Source organism: Oreochromis niloticus, unplaced genomic scaffold, assembly GCF_001858045.2.
Source record: "Oreochromis niloticus isolate F11D_XX unplaced genomic scaffold, O_niloticus_UMD_NMBU tig00000678_pilon, whole genome shotgun sequence".
NCBI lineage: Eukaryota > Metazoa > Chordata > Actinopteri > Cichliformes > Cichlidae > Oreochromis > Oreochromis niloticus.
Genome location: NW_020327211.1, coordinates 435162 through 457676, shown reverse-complemented (window position 1 = coordinate 457676; position 22515 = coordinate 435162). Strand labels below are relative to the sequence as shown.

The 22515-nt window shown below is 46.3% G+C and overlaps 1 protein-coding gene across 2 annotated transcripts in view; it reads right to left on the bottom strand.

Annotated features, from left to right (window-relative positions):
- Nucleotides 1–22515, bottom strand: part of LOC109199627 (muscle M-line assembly protein unc-89) — a 39829-nt gene that overhangs the window by 4322 nt on the left and 12992 nt on the right. For both annotated transcript variants that reach the window (XM_025904263.1, XM_025904262.1), the window contains exons 4-9: nucleotides 18770–19102; nucleotides 18148–18462; nucleotides 10976–11308; nucleotides 7817–8131; nucleotides 2103–2435; nucleotides 1514–1795 (exon numbers count right to left, since the gene is read on the bottom strand). In XM_025904263.1, coding sequence (XP_025760048.1) covers nucleotides 1514–1795; nucleotides 2103–2435; nucleotides 7817–8131; nucleotides 10976–11308; nucleotides 18148–18462; nucleotides 18770–19102 — 1911 coding nt within the window. The remainder of the gene's footprint in view (nucleotides 1–1513; nucleotides 1796–2102; nucleotides 2436–7816; nucleotides 8132–10975; nucleotides 11309–18147; nucleotides 18463–18769; nucleotides 19103–22515) is intronic.

Genomic DNA, 22515 nt, shown 5'->3' with positions numbered 1-22515 from the left:
GGCTGTAAGGGGACGGCTGAGGTGGTTCAGCATCTCATCAGGATGTTTCATAAATGTCCAACTGCTTCACTCAGAACACAGTTTGACCTCCAAACAGAAATCACTACACTCTGAAACTCTCTGAACACTAAAATTAAACCCTTAAAATCACACGACCAAACATTTTACTGTACAGAGCTGACAGATGGACCAGAGGAGACTTTAATACTGACTGGTTAGATCCATCCACCAAACATAAACTGTTCTTACTCAGCGACCTTTGAACCTGAGGTCCAGTTCTTTGGCTCTAACCTGTAATGATGACAAAGGTTTTTCACACAGTAGAAAAAAACAGAATATTTATGTAATGATGTAGGCTTGTTTGGTACATCATTCAATAGGTGGAGGGACTTTTTAATCCATCACAGTACAGCAAACTAACATGTGAGCTTTAATTGAGCAGTCCTTCCCTTTAAATCTAAGCTCCCTTCTTCCTCTCCTGTCCTGTATTTCTTATCTTTCTCCATCTCTGAGTGAAGGTAGCTCTCTTTCTTTTCTCTCTGTGTGTGAAATGAGCAGTTGAACCTTTAGCTGCAACACACTGTGAGTTCAGTTACTGTCGCATAAACCAAAAAAACAAAACACCTGCCTACTTATAACCCTTGATTTAATATCTTCTTTTTATGCAAAATCTCCTGGTGATTAATAAATGAACAGCATTTCCCTTCATGTGTTTCTTTTTAGGCTCAGATCGATTTGATGTTTGGAGGCTTGAAGTGATGTGAAATAATAACTCGACCCAAAAGCATTAAAGCAAAAGTAACGAGGGTGTTTTGAAAATACAAGTAGAAAGTACAGATAATTTTTTATATATGTAGGGAGTAAATGTAAAAAGTAGTCAAAAAAGAAAATGCTCAACTAAAGTACAGATACCTGAAAATTGTACTTAACTACAGTAAAGAAGTATTTGTCCTTTGTTACTTCCCACCTCTGGTAAGAGAACATTACTCAGAAGAAAGGTATAGTAATATATGAAAGTATATGAATATAAAACAAGCTCAAACTGAAAGAACACAAAATGCTGTTAATTTAATTTAAAATATGCTGGAATTAATAAACATTAGACTGTGACACAGTCCTACATATCAAACTGAGAAAACAGTCTGCTTTGATGGTGGACTTGTTCTGTTTTCCTACAGAGCACCACGTCATCTTCTTATATCAACATCTGCCAGTCTGTGTACAGGGAATGAGGAAACCCCGTTCATTTACTGAGATCAACAGCAGACTTTCCAGTGTAAGACTTCATAAATATGTGAACATGAGCTGACTCTGGAACAGCTTCTATACAATCATGGACTGTAAAACAGAGGCAGGTGCCACCCTCTCTCTCCTGCACTGTACGGCTCAACTCACATACAGCAAACCTGCACTGATTCTACATATGTCACATTCCCATGATGCATCACAGGCTGTTTGATTGGATCTTTTTCACTGGGGATTTGTAATGTGGACAAACAGATGTTACTCTCACCTTTGACACTGAGAGTCACTGATTTCTGTAGCAGCATGTGTCCATCCTTGTTGTAGACGGTGCAGGTGTAGACTCCACTGTCAGTGAGGTGGAGGTCTTTCAGAGTCAGACTGAAGTCTCCAGTTCTCAGTGGGTCTTTCTTCATCTCTGCTCGTCCTTGTGGAACTTTCTTGTCTTCATGTTTCCACTCCACTGTGACGTCCTGAAGCTTGATATCAGTTGTAAATGGCAGCAGGACAGACTGAACCCCTTTAACTGTTTCCACCATCTGAACCTCAGGAACTGAGAGGAGAATATGAGACAGACAGACAGATGTCAGTGAAGGTGATCCTCCATCATCTACAGTTATTATAGTTTGATACTTTCATTGTTTTTATTTAGTGTTGGCCTTTTCTTTTGAATTCAGTTTAGTTTCTGTCAGTTTCCAGAGTGGGTTTGCTCCTTTCACTTTTGTTTTGATTGTGTGTAAATGTTTAGTTTTTGTTTAACTTTTATTACGTGAACTCTTAGTTTTAGTCTCTAAATTCTTTTTTGTTACTTATAAATCTATACCTATTTTGGACGGTGGACAAACAGCTGTAACACTCACCTCTGACACTGAGAGTCACTGATTTCCGTAGCAGCATGTGTCCATCCTTGTTGTAGACGGTGCAGGTGTAGACTCCACTGTCAGTGAGGTGGAGGTCTTTCAGGGTCAGACTGAGGTCTTTAGTGTTCAGTGGGTCTTTCTTCATCTCAGTGCGCTGTTTCTGATCTTGGCCCTTTAAGTGACACTGGTCTTTACCAATCTGATACTCATGGACCATCTTGTTTTTGTGTTTCCACTCCACTTTGACATCCTGGGTGAAGCCTTCTTTGATTTTAAAGGGCAGCAGGACAAACTCCTTCCCCTGTGTCACCTCCACCATCTCCAGCTGGTACTCTAAAGAGAAAACAGAGGAGAACATAGTCAGACAGACAACATCCTTTACATCTAGATGACTCATTGTAGAGACGTCAGGTCTGAACTTCCTGGAGCCAGGAGATTTTCTGACTGAGGCCAGACCCACAAAATCAGACACTTCCTTTGATAGATCCAAATCTTGTACCGGTTAAAGGACTCAGTATAAGATTTGGGGACCGATGAGCTACTAGAAGATGGATCTTCAAAGTCCTCATGCCCACAATGTTGTGCACCATCAGACTCTTCTCTCTCATTACATGAGCCAGTAAAAATTTTGGCTTCTTCATTAGTTGGAAATGCTTCCCTAATTTTGTGATTGTTAGTCTATCTTTGTCATGGCCTTGAGCTGTTTGACCTAGGGTTTTTAAGTCTTTTAGCAGTCATGTCATTTGTAAAGTTTTTATTTAAATATTCTGTTTGGTTCTTCATTTGTGTGTTTTTAGTGTTTATGTTTTATAATAGTACTTTTCTTAAGTGTTTTTAGTCTACTTCTTAGTTCTGGGTTGTATTAGAGTTTAGTTTTTCTCTCAGTGTTTCTTGTTCCATTTTTTGTGTGTCTGCATTTCCATGTTTAGTTATCACTTCTCACTTCCTGCTTTATTGGATAGTTATTCATCCCTTGCTCTTTACTGTGAGTTTTACTTCCCTCATCTTATTATCTGTTCTTTTACATCTGTGTCTCATTTTCCCAACTGTCTCTACTCCCCTGATTACCCTTCTCTGTGTTGTTAAAATCTCAGTTCTTTTAATCTTTGGGCTGAAGGAAGGACAATACTCGGTGTATAAATGCTCAATCAACAATCATTTATTTCCATATAATTCAACACTTAAGAGCATAAGAACCATCATGATGGGGAGACCTGCCTGCAGAGGGTCACAGCAAGTCTCAAAATGGTGACGGGTTACTCAGCTTCTTATAGCCTCTAGTAGCCCCCACCTAGTCGTAAAAGCCTAAACATTCACATTCTTTCTCTCACACGGCGCCTAAGTTATGACCTCGGCTCCTTGTTTTTCTGCTCTCTGTAAAGGTGGGGGTATGGAATGTGGTCTGTCTCTTCTATTCTAGACACAAGGTCTCCTGCACACAATATTCTCTTCATGATTCAGCAGTATGAAATGTCAAGAAACAGTGTAACACATTCAACAGTGTCGAGTAATACAGGTCAATCAAATAGATCTAATGATTTTCACACTCTTTTAAGTCAGAAGTATAATGCAAACTAAAACTACATACTGATCACACACTCTATATTAAAGGGTATAATATTATCTACAGCAGTATCATAATTCAACTACTTTGATTACAGATATAAGGTAACATATGATAACAGAATAATCTCACAGTGTGTATATATAGTGCTGATTTCTGTCAGTCCTGGTCAAAACATCAACTCTACTTCTCAGTGAATTTTCTTCATGTACTTCTGCTGTATTTCTTCTATTTCTTTCAGCCCAGTGTATTTCCAAGTTCCATGTTCCGCTAGTTATGGTTTTCAATTTTCTTGTAGACGTTATATGTTCCCCTATTTGACTTTCCTCTAAAACAGCCTAACAAAGATTCAAATCCTCTCTTCATTTAGAGCTCTCTGGTTATTTGTGCCATAACTTCAACATTAAATAGAAAACAAGCTCAAACTGAAAGAGCACAAAGAGCTATCAATTTAAAATATATTGGAATCTATGAGGTGCCGTAAGGGACATTATTACTGAAATGCTCTCACACACACCAAGGCGTTTCAGTTGAACAGGAAGGTATTTCAGTTAAACAAGAAGGCGTTTCATTTGAACAGGAAGTTGTTTCTTGACAAGGAAACTGAAGGAAAAAGTGGTAGATTTCAAACAAACCACTACACAGATGTCTACTCAGCAACCTGCTAGTAGCCTAAGTGAAGCAGCTGCATTACTTAACAATATATAAGCCTCAGCATAAGTCAAAATTTAGAATAGCAGACGGGCATTATCCTGGTTAATTATTTTTGGCATATGTGCTTTTTGTCTTTTTCAGCAAAGAAAAAAATATCTTAAAATCATTAATAAAACCAGGGAGAGAAGGCTTAGCGTTCCTCCATTTAGCACAATGGATATGATATTTACTCAAAAGTATGATGATGATCTATATAAAAAAAATTATGATGTAATTCAAATAGTGGCACATCATTAATATTTAGGGAAATCCAATTTTTTTAAGTTGCACCATATGCATTGTGTGATAGGGCATAGAAAAAAAGATGTTCTAGGGTTTCATTTTCATCAGTACAAAAAGAACATTGATCCACCTCAAAACCAAATCTCTTTTTTAGTAATTCTGCCACAGGATTAATTTTGTATATTACTTTAAGTGTGTTTCTTCAACTTTAGGTAGAATAGGCTATTTCATACATTTTTAGTATGCTTTATCCAGTATATGAAATAACTCAATTAGAACCATGCAATGTAACCATTCTGTTGTAACTATGAAATATTTGGTCTTTGAAGAAACTACTAATAAATTATTGCATTTTTATCAAACAGCTGACATTGCCCTAGCAATAAATTTGGGAGCACAGATGGGAACTTATTGTATATCATAACATTTTTAATCAAATGAAGCAGAGGCAGTGGGACCAATTCACAAAATTTGTTATATTCTCTTTTAGAACAGTTTAGACAATATTTTTCTGAGATGTTTCAATGTAATGGGTTTTATTCCTCCACAAAAATTTGAAAATAAATGTGTTAGCCTTATTAATGTTTTTAGAGGAGATATATAGAGAGTGACAAGGATAAATCAATTTGGAGATGCCTTCAGCTTTAGATAGGATGTTTCTGCCAATAATAGTGAGGTCTCTGATTAACCACTGGCTAAGTGATTTCTTCATCTCCATGATACAGTTAGAAATATTAGTCTCTTCTCTGCTAATTGTTTTTTTTTTTAGATATTATCAGCCCTATATATTTAACTTTAGGTTCAACTCTAACCAAAGCTATTGAAGAGTCAGAGCTTGTATGAATCGGGAGAAGTTCACATTTTTTGATACTGAGAGATAAACGAGAAGCTTTAGAGAAAATTTAGTTTTCTCGACCACGTATTTCTCTTTAAAGAAAAATAGATGTATCATCTGCGAATTGACTTATTTTGAAGTCTTTATTAAAAATTGATATTTCTTGTATGTCGTTAGAATTTTTGATTAATAGTCAAAGGAGTTTGCAAAGAAAAGCGTCTGGACTTCTTTAAGTTGCTTGAAGACGTTTCACCTCTCATCCGAGAAGCTTCTTCAGTTCTAAGGTCAAATGGCCGAGAGTCCCAGATTTAAACCCAGTGGGAGTATCCCCCCAAGGAGGGACAAAGGACCCCCTGGTGATCCTCTAATCACATGCGCCAAGGTGTGAAAGCGGGTGTGGGACCTAATCAGCCAGGGTTTCGGGTGAGCTCATTGTGAAACCTGGCCCCACCTTGTCATGTGAATTCCTGAGGTCAGATGGCCCAGGATGTGAGTGGGCGTTAAGGCGTCTGGGGAGGGAAGTCAAAACTGGATTATAGATGGCAGACAGTTGGTGTCGTAAACCACCGCCTCTGTTCAAAGATGGTCGCTCACAGTGGACATAGATGGCCTCTTTCACTCCTCTTTCAAACCATCTGTCCTCTCTGTCCAATATGTGAACATTGGCATCCTCGAAAGAGTGACCTTTATCCTTAAGATGCAGATGGACTGCTGAGTCTTGTCCTGTGGAGGTGGCTCTTCTATGTTGTGCCATGCGCTTGTGAAGTGGCTGTTTGGTCTCTCCAATGTAGAGGTCTGGGCATTCCTCGCTGCACTGTACCGCATACACCACGTTGTTCAGTCTGTGTTTTGGAGTTTTGTCTTTCGGGTGAACCAGTTTGTGTCTGAGTGTGTTGCTGGGTCTGAAGTACACTGGGATGTCGTGTTTGGAGAAAACTCTCCTGAGTTTCTCTGATACACCGGCTACATAGGGGATGACAATGTTGTTGCGTCTGTCTTTCTTATCCTCCCTCGCTGGTGTCTGATCTTCTTTTCTGTGCCTCTTTGCTGACTTTATGAACGCCCAGTTAGGATAACCACATGTTTTCAGTGCTTCCTTTACATGTGTGTGTTCCTTCTTTTTCCCTTCAGGCTTAGAGGGAACATGTTCTGCCCGGTGGTGTAGGGTCCTAATTACTCCAAGTTTGTGTTCCAGTTTGTGCACTATTTGATTAATAGTGTTAACAACTGAGTTGCCAATATAAAAAGCTTAGGGGAAACAGGACATACTTGCCGAATTCCTTCTTGCACCTTGAATCCATTCCTTGATTCAAGGAAGCTAAAATATTGTTAAGTAATGTGGCTGCTTCACTTAAGCTACAAGCACAGCCGTCCCCAACCCCCAGGTCCTGGACCAGTACCGGTCTGTGATTCATTTGGTACCGGGTCGCAAGAGTTGAGGGTTGAGTTTGAAATTGATTGTTTTCAGGGTATTTATTGTTTTTTTTTTATTTATTTATTTTTTTTATCGTTTATATTGTTAACACGGTTTCCTTGGGTCTTCTCTTGTGTGTTATACTTAAATCTTCTTTTTTTGGAAGCGGTACTGGTTTTATTTTATTGTATTTATCCAAGACAACTTAAAGGCCGGTCCGTGAAATTATTGTCGGCCATAAATGGTACGTGGCGCAAAAAAGTTTGGGGACTGCTGTACTAGCAGGTTGTTGAGTAGACATCCTTGTAGTGTTTTGCAATATACCACTTTTTCCATCAGTTTCCTTGTCAGGAAACAACTTCCTGTTCAGCGGAAATGCCTCTGGTTTCAGTGGAATGCGTGAGAGCGTTTCAGTAGTGTGTGTGAGAGCGTTTCAGTAGTGTGTGTGAGAGGTAAAATTTCAGTAGTGTGTGTGAGAGTGTTTCAGTAGTGTGTGTGAGAGCGTTTCAGTAATAATGTCCCTTACGGCACCTCATAGGAATTAATAAACATTAGACTGTGACACAGTCCTACATATCAAACTGAGAAAACAGTCTGCTCTGATGGTGGACTTGTTCTGTTTTCCTACAGAGCACCACGTCATCTTCTTATATCAACATCTGCCAGTCTGTGTACAGGGAATGAGGAAACCCCGTTCATTTACTGAGATCAACAGCAGACTTTCCAGTGTAAGACTTCATAAATATGTGAACATGAGCTGACTCTGGAACAGCTTCTATACAATCATGGACTGTAAAACAGAGGCAGGTGCCACCCTCTCTCTCCTGCACTGTACGGCTCAACTCACATACAGCAAACCTGCACTGATTCTACATATGTCACATTCCCATGATGCATCACAGGCTGTTTGATTGGATCTTTTTCACTGAGGATTTGTAATGTGGACAAACAGATGTTATTCTCACCTTTGACACTGAGAGTCACTGATTTCTGTAGCAGCATGTGTCCATCCTTGTTGTAGACGGTGCAGGTGTAGACTCCACTGTCAGTGAGGTGGAGGTCTTTCAGGGTCAGACTGAGGTCTCCATTTTTTATTTGCTCGTTCTTCACTTCTGTGCGACTTTGTATGTAAGACTGGTTTTGGTCTCCCTGATAAACGTGGACTTTCTTGTCTTCATGTTTCCACTCCGCTGTGACGTCCTGAAGCTTGATATCAGTTGTAAATGGCAGCAGGACAGACTGAACCCCTTTAACTGTTTCCACCATCTGAACCTCAGGAACTGAGAGGAGAATATGAGACAGACAGACAGATGTCAGTGAAGGTGATCCTCCATCATCTACAGTTATTATAGTTTGATACTTTCATTGTTTTTATTTAGTGTTGGCCTTTTCTTTTGAATTCAGTTTAGTTTCTGTGAGTTTCCAGAGTGGGTTTGCTTCTTTCACTTTTGTTTTGATTGTGTGTAAATGTGTCAGGGATCGTGGCTCATTTTTGCGAGTTCGCCTTGTAATCGGAAGGTTGCCGGTTCGAGCCCCGGCTCGGACAGTCTCGGTCGTTGTGTCCTTGGGCAAGACACTTCACCCGTTGCCTACTGGTGGTGGTCAGAGGGCCCGGTGGCGCCAGTGTCCGGCAGCCTCGCCTCTGTCAGTGCGCCCCAGGGTGGCTGTGGCTACAACGTAGCTTGCCATCACCAGTGTGTGAATGTGTGCGTGAATGGGTGAATGCCTGTATATGTAAAGCGCTTTGGGGCCCTTAGGGACCATAAAAGCGCTATATAAATACAGGCCATTTACCATCCTGGGTCGGAGCGACCCAGGATCCCTGAGCAGTTATAGACTTGTGTTATTGTATGTATATTTGGTGTTGCTGCCCCTCTTCTTCCTGTTTGTGGATGTGTGTGTGTGTGTGTATACGTGTTTCTGCCAGCGCCGGTTTGCGGGCGCCTTCAGGCCTGGTGGGTGTGGCCCTGCTGGTGGACTGACCACACCCAAAGCCACACACCTGCTCCTGATCAGGCCTCGTCGGGGGAGCTACTTAAGAGAGTCTTGGAGCTCCCACCGACGCGGGATCATTGAGTTAGACTCCCAAGTCAGTGTGTTAGTGCAGGAAGTTCTGATCGTGTTTGCCCGCAGGGGTCAGTGTCTAACGGCTGCTTCCATTGTTTTCCCCTCAGGAGGAGCGTGGAGAGGAAGGACAGCACGCACAGGGTGTGCAGAGTTATGACAGTGGGGAGCACGAACACGGACGCCACTGGAAGACACACACGGGAGTCTTGGGGAGCACGGGGATTAATTGTACATCGTTATTTACTACACTGTAAATAAACGCACTGTTGTTATTCAGAGCTCCGCGCCTGGGTCCTTTTCCCCATACCCCCACGGTCTGCCATGCCGAACCGTGACAGAATGATCCCGCCAAGCATGGACCCAGCGGTCTCTGAGGAGAGGCTCAGGAAGGAGGTAATGGACAAAGTCTACAGACTCTGTGAATTATGGTGGGAGAAGCCCACGGAGGGGTTGCGTCGTGCCGTGGAGAGGCGGCTGCAGGAGACGCTTTTTAAATTCCCCTGGCTGGTGGACTCCCTTAATTCAGTTGTCCTGGACTTCCTGCTTTCAACCCTCCACCTCCACTCTCCTACTCAGGCTGCTCACCAGCCCAGTCAGCTGGTGGATGCACAGCCTGACACGCCGGCCCCGACGTCTACCCGGAAACGATGTTCGCGCCGCCGGCGTTCCTCACCGCAGCCGACTTCCCGGACATCTCAAGAGCCGGCTGTGGTGAGTAATAAGGACACTTTTTCATTTCTCACCCCATCTGCTTCTTCGTTTACAGTGGATGGTGACGCCGCTGACGCTGCTCTAAGCCAGCCAACAGTACAGCTAGCGTCGCCTCATTCAGCGATCTCCTCACCGCTCACCTCTTCACCATCTGTAGCAGTGCCTCCTGCTACAACGCCACCCATACCTGCTCGGCCCGAGCCGGAGGAGCTCAGCTAGCCGGAGGAGCTCGCGCTGCCAGAGCCAGAGCTCGGCGAGGGGGAGGAGCCCGCGCCACCAGCCGAGGAGCCAGAGCAGGAGCTGGAGCTCAGCGAGCCGGACTCGGAGCAGGAGCCGCTCAGCGAGCCGGAGCAGGAGCCATTCAGCGAGCCACCAGCTGAGGAGCCGGAGCAGCTCTGCGAGCCACCAGCTGAGGAGCCGGAGCAGCTCTGCGAGCCACCAGCTGAGGAGCCGGAGCAGGAGCAGCTCTGCGAGCCACCAGCTGAGGAGCCGGAGCAGGAGCAGCTCTGCGAGCCACCAGCTGAGGAGCCAGAGCAGGAGTAGCTTTGCGAGCCACCAGCTGAGGAGCCGGAGCAGGAGCAGCTCTGCAAGCCACCAGCTGAGGAGCCGGAGCAGGAGCAGCTTTGCGAGCCACCAGCTGAGGAGCCAGCGCCGCCGCTGCTGGAGGACCTCAACGAGCCGGAGGGACCGGTGTTGCCAGCAGAGGAGCTCGGCGAGCGGAAGGAGCGTGGTGAGCAGGAGCAACCCGCGCCGCAGCCGGAGGAGCTTGGAGGTCCGGAGGGACCTGCTCAGCCGGAACTGGAGGTCAGTGTGCCGGTGGGACCTCCACGTCTTGCGCGCCCTCCACGCCGCCCACCTCTAGCACGCCATTCACGCCATTCACGTCCAGTGCGTCCACGTCAGCGATCAGCGCTTCATAGACCTTATGCCACTCCTCACTGTTGCTCACCGGAGCAGCGTCGTTGCCGTCGGACCCGAGGCAGGCCGCCGGAGGAGAAGCGCCGCCGCCACTGGACCCGGGGCAGGCCGCCGGAGGAGCAGTGCCGAGGTCGGCCGCCTAAAGTGTCCATCTGCCATCACGGAACCCGAGGTAGGCCACCTGAACTCCTTTGTGATGGGCCGCCTGAGACTGTTTTGTGGCGTTTTTCTTTTTTGCGCCACTGCGGGATGCGCGGTCTGACTCTGGGACTGTGACCTGGGAGGGTTTGTTATTTCTTGTTTTTGCTTGTTTTGGTTTTTGTTTAACTTTTATTACGTGAACTCTTAGTTTTAGTCTCTAAATTCTTTTTTGTTACTCATGAATCTACACCTATTTTGGATGGTGGACAAACAGCTGTAACACTCACCTCTGACACTGAGAGTCACTGATTTCCGTAGCAGCATGTATCCATCCTTGTTGTAGACGGTGCAGGTGAAGACTCCACTGTCAGTGAGGTGGAGGTCTTTCAGGGTCAGACTGAGGTCTTTAGTGTTCAGTGGGTCTTTCTTCATCTCAGTGCGCTGTTTCTGATCTTGGCCCTTTAAGTGACACTGGTCTTTACCAATCTGATACTCATGGACCATCTTGTTTTTGTGTTTCCACTCCACTTTGACATCCTGGGTGAAGCCTTCTTTGATTTTAAAGGGCAGCAGCACAAACTCCTTCCCCTGTGTCACCTCCACCATCTCCAGCTGGTACTCTAAAGAGAAAACAGAGGAGAACATAGTCAGACAGACAACATCCTTTACATCTAGATGACTCATTGTAGAGACGTCAGGTCTGAACTTCCTGGAGCCAGGAGATTTTCTGACTGAGGCCAGACCCACAAAATCAGACACTTCCTTTGATAGATCCAAATCTTGTTTCTGTCATGATCTCCGTTCCTGCCCGGCCGGCCCCACAAGGCTACATTTGCTGTTTCGGTTCTCTCTCTCTCTCACTCTCTGCCTGGGCGGAGCTCACTGTGGGCTCCCGCCCTTGGCCCACACACCTGACAACAATCACCTGTCATCACCGGGAGCACTATTTGAGGCTGGAACACAGATCCTCTCGTCGCTGGATGATTGTACTACTGACGTTAGTGTTCTCACAGCTCCTGTGAACTTGTGCTTCGTGATTTGTGATTAGTTTGTGACTTCCCTTCTCTTCTGCTTAGGACCTTCCCCCCCCGGACCTGCGACCTCCCTGCCGTGTGAACGTGTGTGAGTGTGGGCAAGAAGACGTGAGCAAGTGTGAGAGAGCTACCCTGTTATTCCCTGGAGTTTTGGATTCCCTTCACTGTATATATTGTGCACTGGTGCCATAAATAAACTGTTATTTGGAGACATCTAACCGCTCTGCGCTTGAGTCCCTACAACCAGATCGTGACAGAATCATCCAGCCAAGAAAATGGATTCAGCAGACCCGGCAGTCTCGACCCCCACCCTCGCCACTTTGGCCGCGATGGTGGAGCGCCATGAGCAAATGTTTGTTCACCTTAGAGCAGAGCTCGCAAACCTCACACAGGCCGTGGCCCAGTTAACACCACTACCGACCGCTCCACCTGTCGCCGCTCCTCCGCCGGAGGCGCCAGCTCCAGCAGTAAGCGCCACACCACCTGCTCCCTCACCTGTTCACTTTGACAGATTTCTTCCTACTCCAAGAGCTTTCACGGGAGAGATTGATAAATGTGCTGGTTTCCTTACTCAATGTGCCCTTCAGTTTCGCCAGCAACCGCAAGCTTTTTCTACTGATGGTGCGAAAATTGCTTATATCGTTCAGTTACTCCAGGATCGTGCTCTGACCTGGGCTCAAGCTGCGCTTCAGGCGGAGCCGGACATCACCTTTTCTGACTTTCTTGTTAAGTTTAAAGGTGTGTTTGACAGGAAAGCCACAACTGCCACCGCCGGCCAGCGCTTGCTTGCGCTCAAACAAGGTAAACGAAGCATGGCTGATTTTTCTATTGATTTCTCTACCTTGGCCGAACAGACGAAATGGGGGGAAGAGGCCCTTAAGAGTGCATTACTCACTAATGTTAATGAGGAAATAAGGAATGAACTGATACTTTGTGAACTGCCTTCCTCCCTAGATGCGCTTTTGGCTTTGTGTATTCGGGTGGACGACCAGGTGCGCGCACATCGGAGCGCACGCGCACGTTCAGGGCATGCCCCGCTGGATTTTTGTGGGACCTCTACTGCAGCCCGTGGGCCGCGTGACGCCGACACCTGGGATGAGGAAGAACCCATGCAGCTTGGGCGCTCACGGCTGTCGCCCGCGGAGCACCAGCGCCGCCTTGCCTCCGGTGAGTGCGTTTATTGCAGCCGTAAAGGCCACTCTGTCTCCTCCTGTCCAACACTGGCAAAAGGGCGCGCTCACCAGTGATCGTGAGGGTGCTGGTGGGCGATCTGTCGAGTGAAAGCCCTCTCCCCAGACTTCTCTTGCCGGCTAAACTACGTGTTCGGACTGTTTCTCACTCTCTCTCCGTTCTCGTTGACTCTGGGGCTGAGCAGAACTTTATTGACACCTCACTTGCCGCCAAACTAAACATCGCCTTGGAGCCTCTGTCACGCCCTCTCCGCGTTCACGCACTATCAGGTCAGTGCCTGCCCGACATCACTCATGTTTCTGAATTCCTTTCATTATCTCTCTCAGGCAATCACGCAGAAAGGATTTGTTTTTTTTCGTTTAAAGCTCCTCTCACTCCGCTGGTTCTGGGTCACCCCTGGCTTGTTCTCCACAAGCCACATATTGACTGGGAGAATGGTGCCATACTGGGTTGGAGTGTGAACTGCCACATGAACTGCCTCCGGGCTGCGGCTTCCCCCGTTCCGCTCCCGCCCACGGCCTCGCCGTCGGACGCCCCGGACCTCTCGATGGTTCCGCGGGTTTATCATGATCTGCGGGATGTTTTTTGTAAGGATCGTGCGCGGTCTCTTCCCCCGCACCGCCCGTACGATTGTGCCATCGATCTTCTTCCTGGAGCTCCGCTGCCGTCTAGCTGCCTGTACAGCCTCTCCCGGCCTGAGAGGGATGCTATGGAGCGCTACATCACGGAGTCGCTGGCGGCGGGGTTAATTCGCCCCTCCTCTTCCCCTGTCGCGGCTGGGGTTTTTTTCGTGGATAAGAAGGATGGTTCGCTGCGGCCGTGTATTGACTTTCGGGGCCTTAACCAGATCACAAATAAAATCAAGTACCCTTTGCCGTTGCTTTCCTCGGCCTTTGAACTGCTTCAGGGCATGACCGTCTTTACCAAGCTGGATCTGCGCAACGCTTACCACCTGGTGCGCATCAGAGAGGGGGATGAGTGGAAAACCGCGCTCAATACGCATCGGGGCCACTTTGAGTATCTCGTGATGCCGTTTGGGCTGACCAATGCCCCCGCAGTGTTTCAGGCGATGGTTAATGATGTCCTTCGTGATTTTGTTAACCGTTGTGTGTTTGTGTACTTAGATGACATCCTGATCTTTTCTAGGACACTCGAGGAGCACCAAGTCCACGTACGGCAGGTCCTGCTACGCCTTCTGGAGAACCGGCTCTTTGTGAAGGGGGAGAAGTGTGACTTCTACGTGACTTCAGTGAGTTTTCTGGGTCACATCATCGAGAAGGGGGACTTGCAGACTGATCCAGAGAAGGTGCGGGCTGTGGTGGAATGGCCTACTCCTCCTGATCGCCGCCAATTGCAACGTTTTTTGGGATTCGCTAACTTTTACAGACGGTTCATTCGCGATTTCAGCAGGATCGCTCTCCCTCTTACTAAACTCACCTCTCCCAAAGTTCCCTTCCAGTGGGATTCTGCCGCTCAGCGAGCCTTCGCCCTGCTCAAGGAGAGATTCACCACTGCACCCATACTCCGGCAACCGGACCTTACACGGCAGTTCGTTGTGGAGGTGGACGCGTCGGACTCTGGGGTGGGGGCAGTTCTGTCTCAACAGACGGACGGTAAGCTGCACCCGTGTGCCTTTTATTCTCGCTGTCTCTCTCCAGCAGAATGTAACTATGATATCGGGGACCGGGAGCTTCTGGCCGTCAAGCTGGCCCTGGAGGAGTGGAGACATTGGTTGGAGGGAGCAGCACAACCATTCATCGTCTGGACGGATCACAAGAATCTGGAGTACCTGCGCTCGGCTAGACGTCTCAATTCCCGGCAAGCCAGGTGGGCGCTGTTTTTCGTTCGTTTTGACTTCACTATCACCTACAGGCCAGGATCACGGAACGTAAAGCCAGACGCCCTGTCCAGGCAATTCTCCATCACTGGGGAGGACTCGGACCCCGAGCCTGTCCTCCTGGCCGCCTGCGTGATTGGAGCCATCTCCTGGGAGATCGAGAGGCTCATCCAAGAGGCGCAGGAGACCGAACAGGATCCTGGAACTGGCCCACCTGGTCGCCTCTTCGTTCCTTCAGCCGTCCGCTCTCAGGTTCTCCAGTGGGCTCACACCGCCCGTTTTTCATGCCATCCTGGGGTCCTCCGCACCTTATCGTTCCTCCGACGCTACTTCTGGTGGCCCGCTATGGCTAAGGACGCCAAGGAGTATGTGTCAGCCTGTTCGACCTGCGCCCGGAACAAGCTTTCGAACCGCCCTCCACCGGGTCTTCTGCAGCCTCTCCCTACACCAGCCCGACCATGGTCCCACGTTTCTTTGGACTTTGTCACGGGTCTGCCGCCCTCTGCAGGTAACACCACCATACTTACCATTATTGATCGTTTTTCCAAAGCTGCACACTTCATCGCCCTCCCAAAGCTCCCCTCTGCCTTGGAGACGGCCCGGCTCCTCACCTCACATGTGTTCCGACTTCACGGGATCCCCAAGGACATCGTCTCGGATAGAGGGCCACAATTCACGTCCCGAGTTTGGAGGGAGTTCTGCTCCGCACTGGGGGCCAAGGTCAGTCTTTCTTCCGGTTTCCATCCGCAGAGTAACGGGCAATCGGGGCGGGCCAACCAGGAGCTGGAAGCTGCCCTCCGCTGTGTCGCTTCGCACAACCAATCAACCTGGAGTGAACAGCTTCCATGGATCGAATATGCCCACAACAGCCACACATCCTCCGCCACGGGCAAATCTCCTTTCGAAGCATCCCTGGGCTATCAACCGCCTTTGCTCCCGGCCATCGAAGTTGAGCACTCCGTTCCCTCAGTACAGGCTCACCTCCGCGGGTGCCGTCGTGCCTGGCGTGCGACTCGGGCTGCCCTACTCCGTACTAAGGAGCGGAACAAGGCCCTCGCTGACCGTCGCCGGACACCAGCCCCTGAGTACGCCATCGGACAACAGGTATGGCTGTCTACCCGTTTTGTGCCGCTACGGACTGAGTCGAAGAAGCTGTCCCCTCAGTTTATTGGCCCTTTTCCCATTGACGCCATTGTGAACCCTGTGTCTGTCCGCCTCAAACTGCCGCGCAACATGCGCATTCACAATGTCTTCCATGTGTCTCAGGTCAAGCCAGTGCTCTCCAGCCCGTTGTGCCCTCCCTCCAGGGCCCCGCCGCCCCCCGGCTCGTGGATGGTCAGCTGGTTTACAACATCACCCGCATCATGGACTCGGGACGCCGGGGTAGGGGTTTTCAGTACCTGGTTGACAAGGAGGGCTACGGGATAGAGTTACGCTCCTGGGTGCCTCGAGCAGCTGTCCTGGATAAGGCAATGCTCCGGGACTTCCACTGCAGGCATCCAGGTAAGCCTGGTGGGTTGCCAGGAGACTCCCGTTGAGGGGGGGTACTGTCATGGTCTCCGTTCCTGCCCGGCCGGCCCCACAGGGCTACATTTGCTGTTTCGGTTCTCTCTCTCTCTCTCTCTCTCTCCCTCTCTACCTGGGCGGAGCTCACTGTGCGCTCCCGCCCTTGGCCCACACACCTGACAACAATCACCTGTCATCACCGGGAGCACTATTTGAGGCTGGAACACAGATCCTCTCGTCGCTGGATGATTGTACTGTGACGTTACTGTTCTCACAGCTCCTGTGAACTTGTGCTTCGTGATTTGTGATTAGTTTGTGACTTCCCTTCTCTTCTGCTTAGGACCCCCCCCCGGACCTGCGACCTCCCTGCCGTGTGAACGTGTGTGAGTGTGGGCAAGAAGACGTCAGCGAGTGTGAGAGAGCTACCCTGTTATTCCCTGGAGTTTTGGATTCCCTTCACTGTATATATTGTGCACTGGTGCCGTAAATAAACTGTTATTTGGAGACATCTAACCGCTCTGCGCTTGAGTCCCTACAACCAGATCGTGACAGTATCGGTTAAAAGGCTCAGTATAAGATTTGGGGACCGATGAGCTACTAGAAGATGGATCTTCAAAGTCCTCATCCCCACAATGTTGTGCACCATCAGACTCTTCTCTCTCACTACATGAGCCAGTAAAAAATTTTTGCTTCTTCATTAGTTGGAAATGCTTCCCTAATTTTGTGATTGTTAGTCTATCTTTGTCATGGCCTTGAGCTGTTTGACCTAGGGTTTTTAAGTCTTTTAGCAGTCATGTCATTTGTAAAGTTTTTATTTAAATATTCTGTTTGGTTCTTCATTTGTGTGTTTTTAGTGTTTATGTTTTATAATTGTACTTTTCTTAAGTGTTTTTAGTCTACTTCTTAGTTCTGGGTTGTATTAGAGTTTAGTTTTTCTCTCAGTGTTTCTTGTTCCATTTTTTGTGTGTCTGCATTTCCATGTTTAGTTATCACTTCTCACTTCCTGCTTTATTGGATAGTTATTCATCCCTTGCTCTTTACTGTGAGTTTTACTTCCCTCATCTTATGATCTCTTTAGTACATCTGTGTCTCATTTTCCCAACTGTCTCTGCTCCCCTGATTACCCTTCTCTGTGTGTATATATAGTGCTGATTTCTCTCAGTCCTGGTCAAAACATCAACTCTACTTCTCAGTGAATTTTCTTCATGTACTTCTGCTGTATTTCTTCTATTTCTTTCAGCCCAGTGTATTTCCAAGTTCCATGTTCCGCTAGTTATGGTTTTCAATTTTCTTTTAGACGTCATATGTTCCCCTATTTGACTTTCCTCTAAAACAGCCGAACAAAGATTCAAATCCTCTCTTCATTTAGAGCTCTCTGGTTATTTGTGCCATAACTTCAACATTAAATATAAAACAAGCTCAAACTGAAAGAGCACAAATGGGCTATCAATTTAAAATATATTGGAATTAATAAACATTAGACTGTGACACAGTCCTACATATCAAACTGAGAAAACAGTCTGCTTTGATGGTGGACTTGTTCTGTTTTCCTACAGAGCACCACGTCATCTTCTTATGTCAACATCTGCCAGTCTGTGTACAGGGAATGAGGAAACCCCGTTCATTTACTGAGATCAACAGCAGACTTTCCAGTGTAAGACTTCATAAATATGTGAACATGAGCTGACTCTGGAACAGCTTCTATACAATCATGGACTGTAAAACAGAGGCAGGAGCCACCCTCTCTCTCCTGCACTGTACGGCTCAACTCACATACAGCAAACCTGCACTGATTCTACATATGTCACATTCCCATGATGCATCACAGGCTGTTTTATTGGATCTTTTTCATTGAGGATTTGTAATGTGGACAAACAGATGTTACTCTCACCTCTGACACTGAGAGTCACTGATTTCTGTAGCAGCATGTGTCCATCCTTGTTGTAGACGGTGCAGGTGTAGACTCCACTGTCAGTGAGGTGGAGGTCTTTCAGGGTCAGACTGAGGTCTCCATTTTTTATTTGCTCGTTCTTCACTTCTGTGCGACTTTGTATGTAAGACTGGTTTTGGTCTCTCTGATAAACGTGGACTTTCTTGTCTTCATGTTTCCACTCCGCTGTGACGTCCTGAAGCTTGATATCAGTTGTAAATGGCAGCAGGACAGACTGAACCCCTTTAACTGTTTCCACCATCTGAACCTCAGGAACTGAGAGGAGAATATGAGACAGACAGACAGATGTCAGTGAAGGTGATCCTCCATCATCTACAGTTATTATAGTTTGATACTTTCATTGTTTTTATTTAGTGTTGGCCTTTTCTTTTGAATTCAGTTTAGTTTCTGTCAGTTTCCAGAGTGGCTTTGCTCCTTTCACTTTTGTTTTGATTGTGTGTAAATGTTTAGTTTTTGTTTAACTTTTATTACGTGAACTCTTAGTTTTAGTCTCTAAATTCTGTTTTGTTACTTATAAATCTATACCTATTTTGGATGGTGGACAAACAGCTGTAACACTCACCTCTGACACTGAGAGTCACTGATTTCTGTAGCAGCATGTGTCCATCCTTGTTGTAGACGGTGCAGGTGTAGACTCCACTGTCAGTGAGGTGGAGGTCTTTCAGGGTCAGACTGAGGTCTTTAGTGTTCAGTGGGTCTTTCTTCATCTCAGTGCGCTGTTTCTGATCTTGGCCCTTTAAGTGACACTGGTCTTTACCAATCTGATACTCATGGACCATCTTGTTTTTGTGTTTCCACTCCACTTTGACATCCTGGGTGAAGCCTTCTTTGATTTTAAAGGGCAGCAGCACAAACTCCTTCCCCTGTGTCACCTCCACCATCTCCAGCTGGTACTCTAAAGAGAAAACAGAGGAGAACATAGTCAGAGAGACAACATCCTTTACATCTAGATGACTCATTATAGAGACGTCAGGTCTGAACTTCCTGGAGCCAGGAGATTTTCTGACTGAGGCCAGACCCACAAAATCAGACACTTCCTTTGATAGATCCAAATCTTGTACCGGTTAAAGGACTCAGTATAAGATTTGGGGACCGATGAGCTACTAGAAGATGGATCTTCAAAGTCCTCATGCCCACAATGTTGTGCACCATCAGACTCTTCTCTCTCATTACATGAGCCAGTAAAAATTTTGGCTTCTTCATTAGTTGGAAATGCTTCCCTAATTTTGTGATTGTTAGTCTATCTTTGTCATGGCCTTGAGCTGTTTGACCTAGGGTTTTTAAGTCTTTTAGCAGTCATGTCATTTGTAAAGTTTTTATTTAAATATTCTGTTTGGTTCTTCATTTGTGTGTTTTTAGTGTTTATGTTTTATAATTGTACTTTTCTTGAGTGTTTTTAGTCTACTTCTTAGTTCTGGGTTGTATTAGAGTTTAGTTTTTCTCTCAGTGTTTCTTGTTCCATTTTTTGTGTGTCTGCATTTCCATGTTTAGTTATCACTTCTCACTGTCACGATCCTGAGTCTGTGACTCAGTGATTTTGTGTTTGGTGTATTTATTGTTATTATTTGTGGGCTGTTTTGGGATGGTTGGTGTTTTGGGATTTTAGATACTGGGTTTGTGCTTGTAATGGAATTTCTTTCACTTATGTATTAATCACGTTATTGTAATGCCTTGGTGATTTTAACATGTCTGACACCCATACTGTAAGACAAATGGTGGGGGTCTATTTAGGAAGTTGGGGGAAGCAGACAACTCCACAGGAGGGAGAGTCTTTTGTCTCTTCGAGGACTCTGGGAGGTAGCAAGGGAGTGTGAACCTTAAGGTGTGAAACAGCTGTGTACTGCCTTTTGTTCCTGGAGAAGGTATTTAACTGAGAGCCACACTAGGCTCAGAGAGACTCTGCTGACCCTGCCCCGTGGTCATGCAGGCTCTCCATCAAGCTTGGTTTTCTGTTCTGTGTGTTTTGATTAAAGAATGTTAGCTACCGCTCACCGCTCATCTGCAGGCTTTATTTAAGTGGAAAACTTCCACAACAGAATGGCGCTGCGAGCAGGGTGGTCCGTGTGGTCGCTGAACAATGGTTCCGTGGACGGGCTGATCACCCCTGAGGGAAAAGGTACCTTTGTCCTACCAGCTGTTGAAGCAAAGGAAATGGAGGAGTCACGGAGCCGTGTGTTTCAGCAGCCACCGAGACCATCGATTTTGAGGGGACTCCTGCAGATGGGTGAGTGATAGCTAACTTGTAACAAGTCCCAAGAGTTTTGTGTCTGGCAAGAAGTGAGCGTGTTGCAGCCTTCGGGGAGCCCAAGAAGGTGTCTTACGACCTTTCAGGGCAAGAGCTCCGAGGGAGTCTTCGTGTAGAATCACGGAGAGTCTTCGTGTAGAATCACGGAGTGACATCCCTAGCATCTTCTAAAAGATCCTAACTTCTTCAAAGGAGACTGGGGGTGGCGGTGTTCGTTCCTTGGTCCGTAGAAGGCAAGGAACCTCACGGGGGACGCCTCGTGTAGTAGGAAGAGAATCTAGATTCCAGGGGCAGTCAGCGGAGCCGGATTAGCGGCTCGAGAGGCGACTGCGGCAGACGTTCCACCAGGCGGCCAGGGACAAAACTCAATGTTTGACTGTATGTTAAGAACTGTGGGTAAAAGTATGTTGTGAGATGAAAGAGAATAGTTGTGTGGGAAAAGTTGTTGTGTGTGTAAAAAACAGAGAAAAATGGGGTTCAAAATGTTGAAAATAGGGAACAAAAACAAGAAAAAAAAAAGAGAGGAGTGTAGAAATGTGTGTAAAAATTGTTTCCAACTAGCGGGAGAGGGTGGTACTGCAGGCCACCAGCTCCCCTAGGGTGGACACACACACAAAATTAGCAGAATTGTTGATGAAAATAAGTAAAAATAGGAAGAGGGTTTGGTGATTTTTCAATGTAGAACAACTACAATCTCTCTGGGTTTTTAAGAAAGGGGACTTCAGAACCAGAGAGGGGAGACGTGTTTCTTTAAGCAGTGATAAGAATGATCAAAATGTCTCAGTGTGTCACTTGCAGGTGAAGAGCAGACCCTGATCAATTTTTCACATGCAGCAGTCGGAAGAAAATTATAGGTTAACATCATTTAGAAACACTCAAGCCAAGTTTTGGCTGAATTGTTTTACAGCTTAACTTCCATGTGTTTGTCACCCTGAGAACACAAGCTCCAAGAATCTCTCCCTGAAGACAAGAAATGCAGTTCCAGAACAACGAGATGGATATCAAGAGCTCACAGCAGTATCCTGAGCAGTGAAGAAAAGTTGCAGCAGCAGCTGTGCAAGACAGCGACAGCAAGGAGAAAAATGGCATCATCATGACTGGATGGATGGATGTGCATTTCCAACGAGCTGCAACTTCACTGTGTGAATGGACCTTTGAAAAGACTGCCTGAGTTGGACATTTGCCACTTTTGGAGCAAAATGGCAAGATGAGACAGTGGAAAACACAGGACAAAGCTGAAAGACAATGACTCTCACTGGACTGCTGCAAGGGGGGAGAGATGAGATGAGACCACAGTGGAAGGAGCAGGGGAGAACATGGCTGTTTTAGTGTGGGAACTGAAATTTGAGTTTAGGAAACTGGGAAGAAAAACGACTGCCTTGCGTGGAGAATTGAAAAGTGTCTGGAGCACCGCAAAGAGGAGAGGTACACAAAAATTACACAAACAGAAAAATGCATTAATCCTACTAACACAAACACACATGCAATGAAGCTCATGAAGATCAAATAGCATTTTAAGCAGGCGTTTCTGTTACCATCATCTTGTCCGGTTCACTTAGTGGGTTAAGAAGTGATACATAGACTAGTGAACTAATATTATTTTGGGGAAGGATGATTGAATCATTGCAGGGGTGAACAGAATGCTGCAGGGGGGTCAGATGAGTGGAGACCAATAGATCATTGAGTTTCTGGTTTCTGATGTGTGGGGGAGGTCTTATCATGACACACATCTGGTTACATGGGGGAAAACAAAACTCATCATCTAATAGAATATTGCTGTTGTGTGAGGTGTGTGACTGGTGGATGAAAGTTTTGGGGATTTAGCATTTTCCTTTGGTACCACTTTGAAACTGCCAATTAGTTTTGTTTTGATCTATCATTCTGAGAGAGTATGCTTAGACAACTTCTAAAAAGAGGCCTTCATATTGTTTTGATTTTTAACAGTGCACTGAGATATATATATATATATATTTTTTTTGTTTGGCAATTTTCTCTTTTGAAGCAGGCCTGCAATATCGGGATCGAAAGTGCTACACAACATGTTGAACAATCGCAAGTGAGCT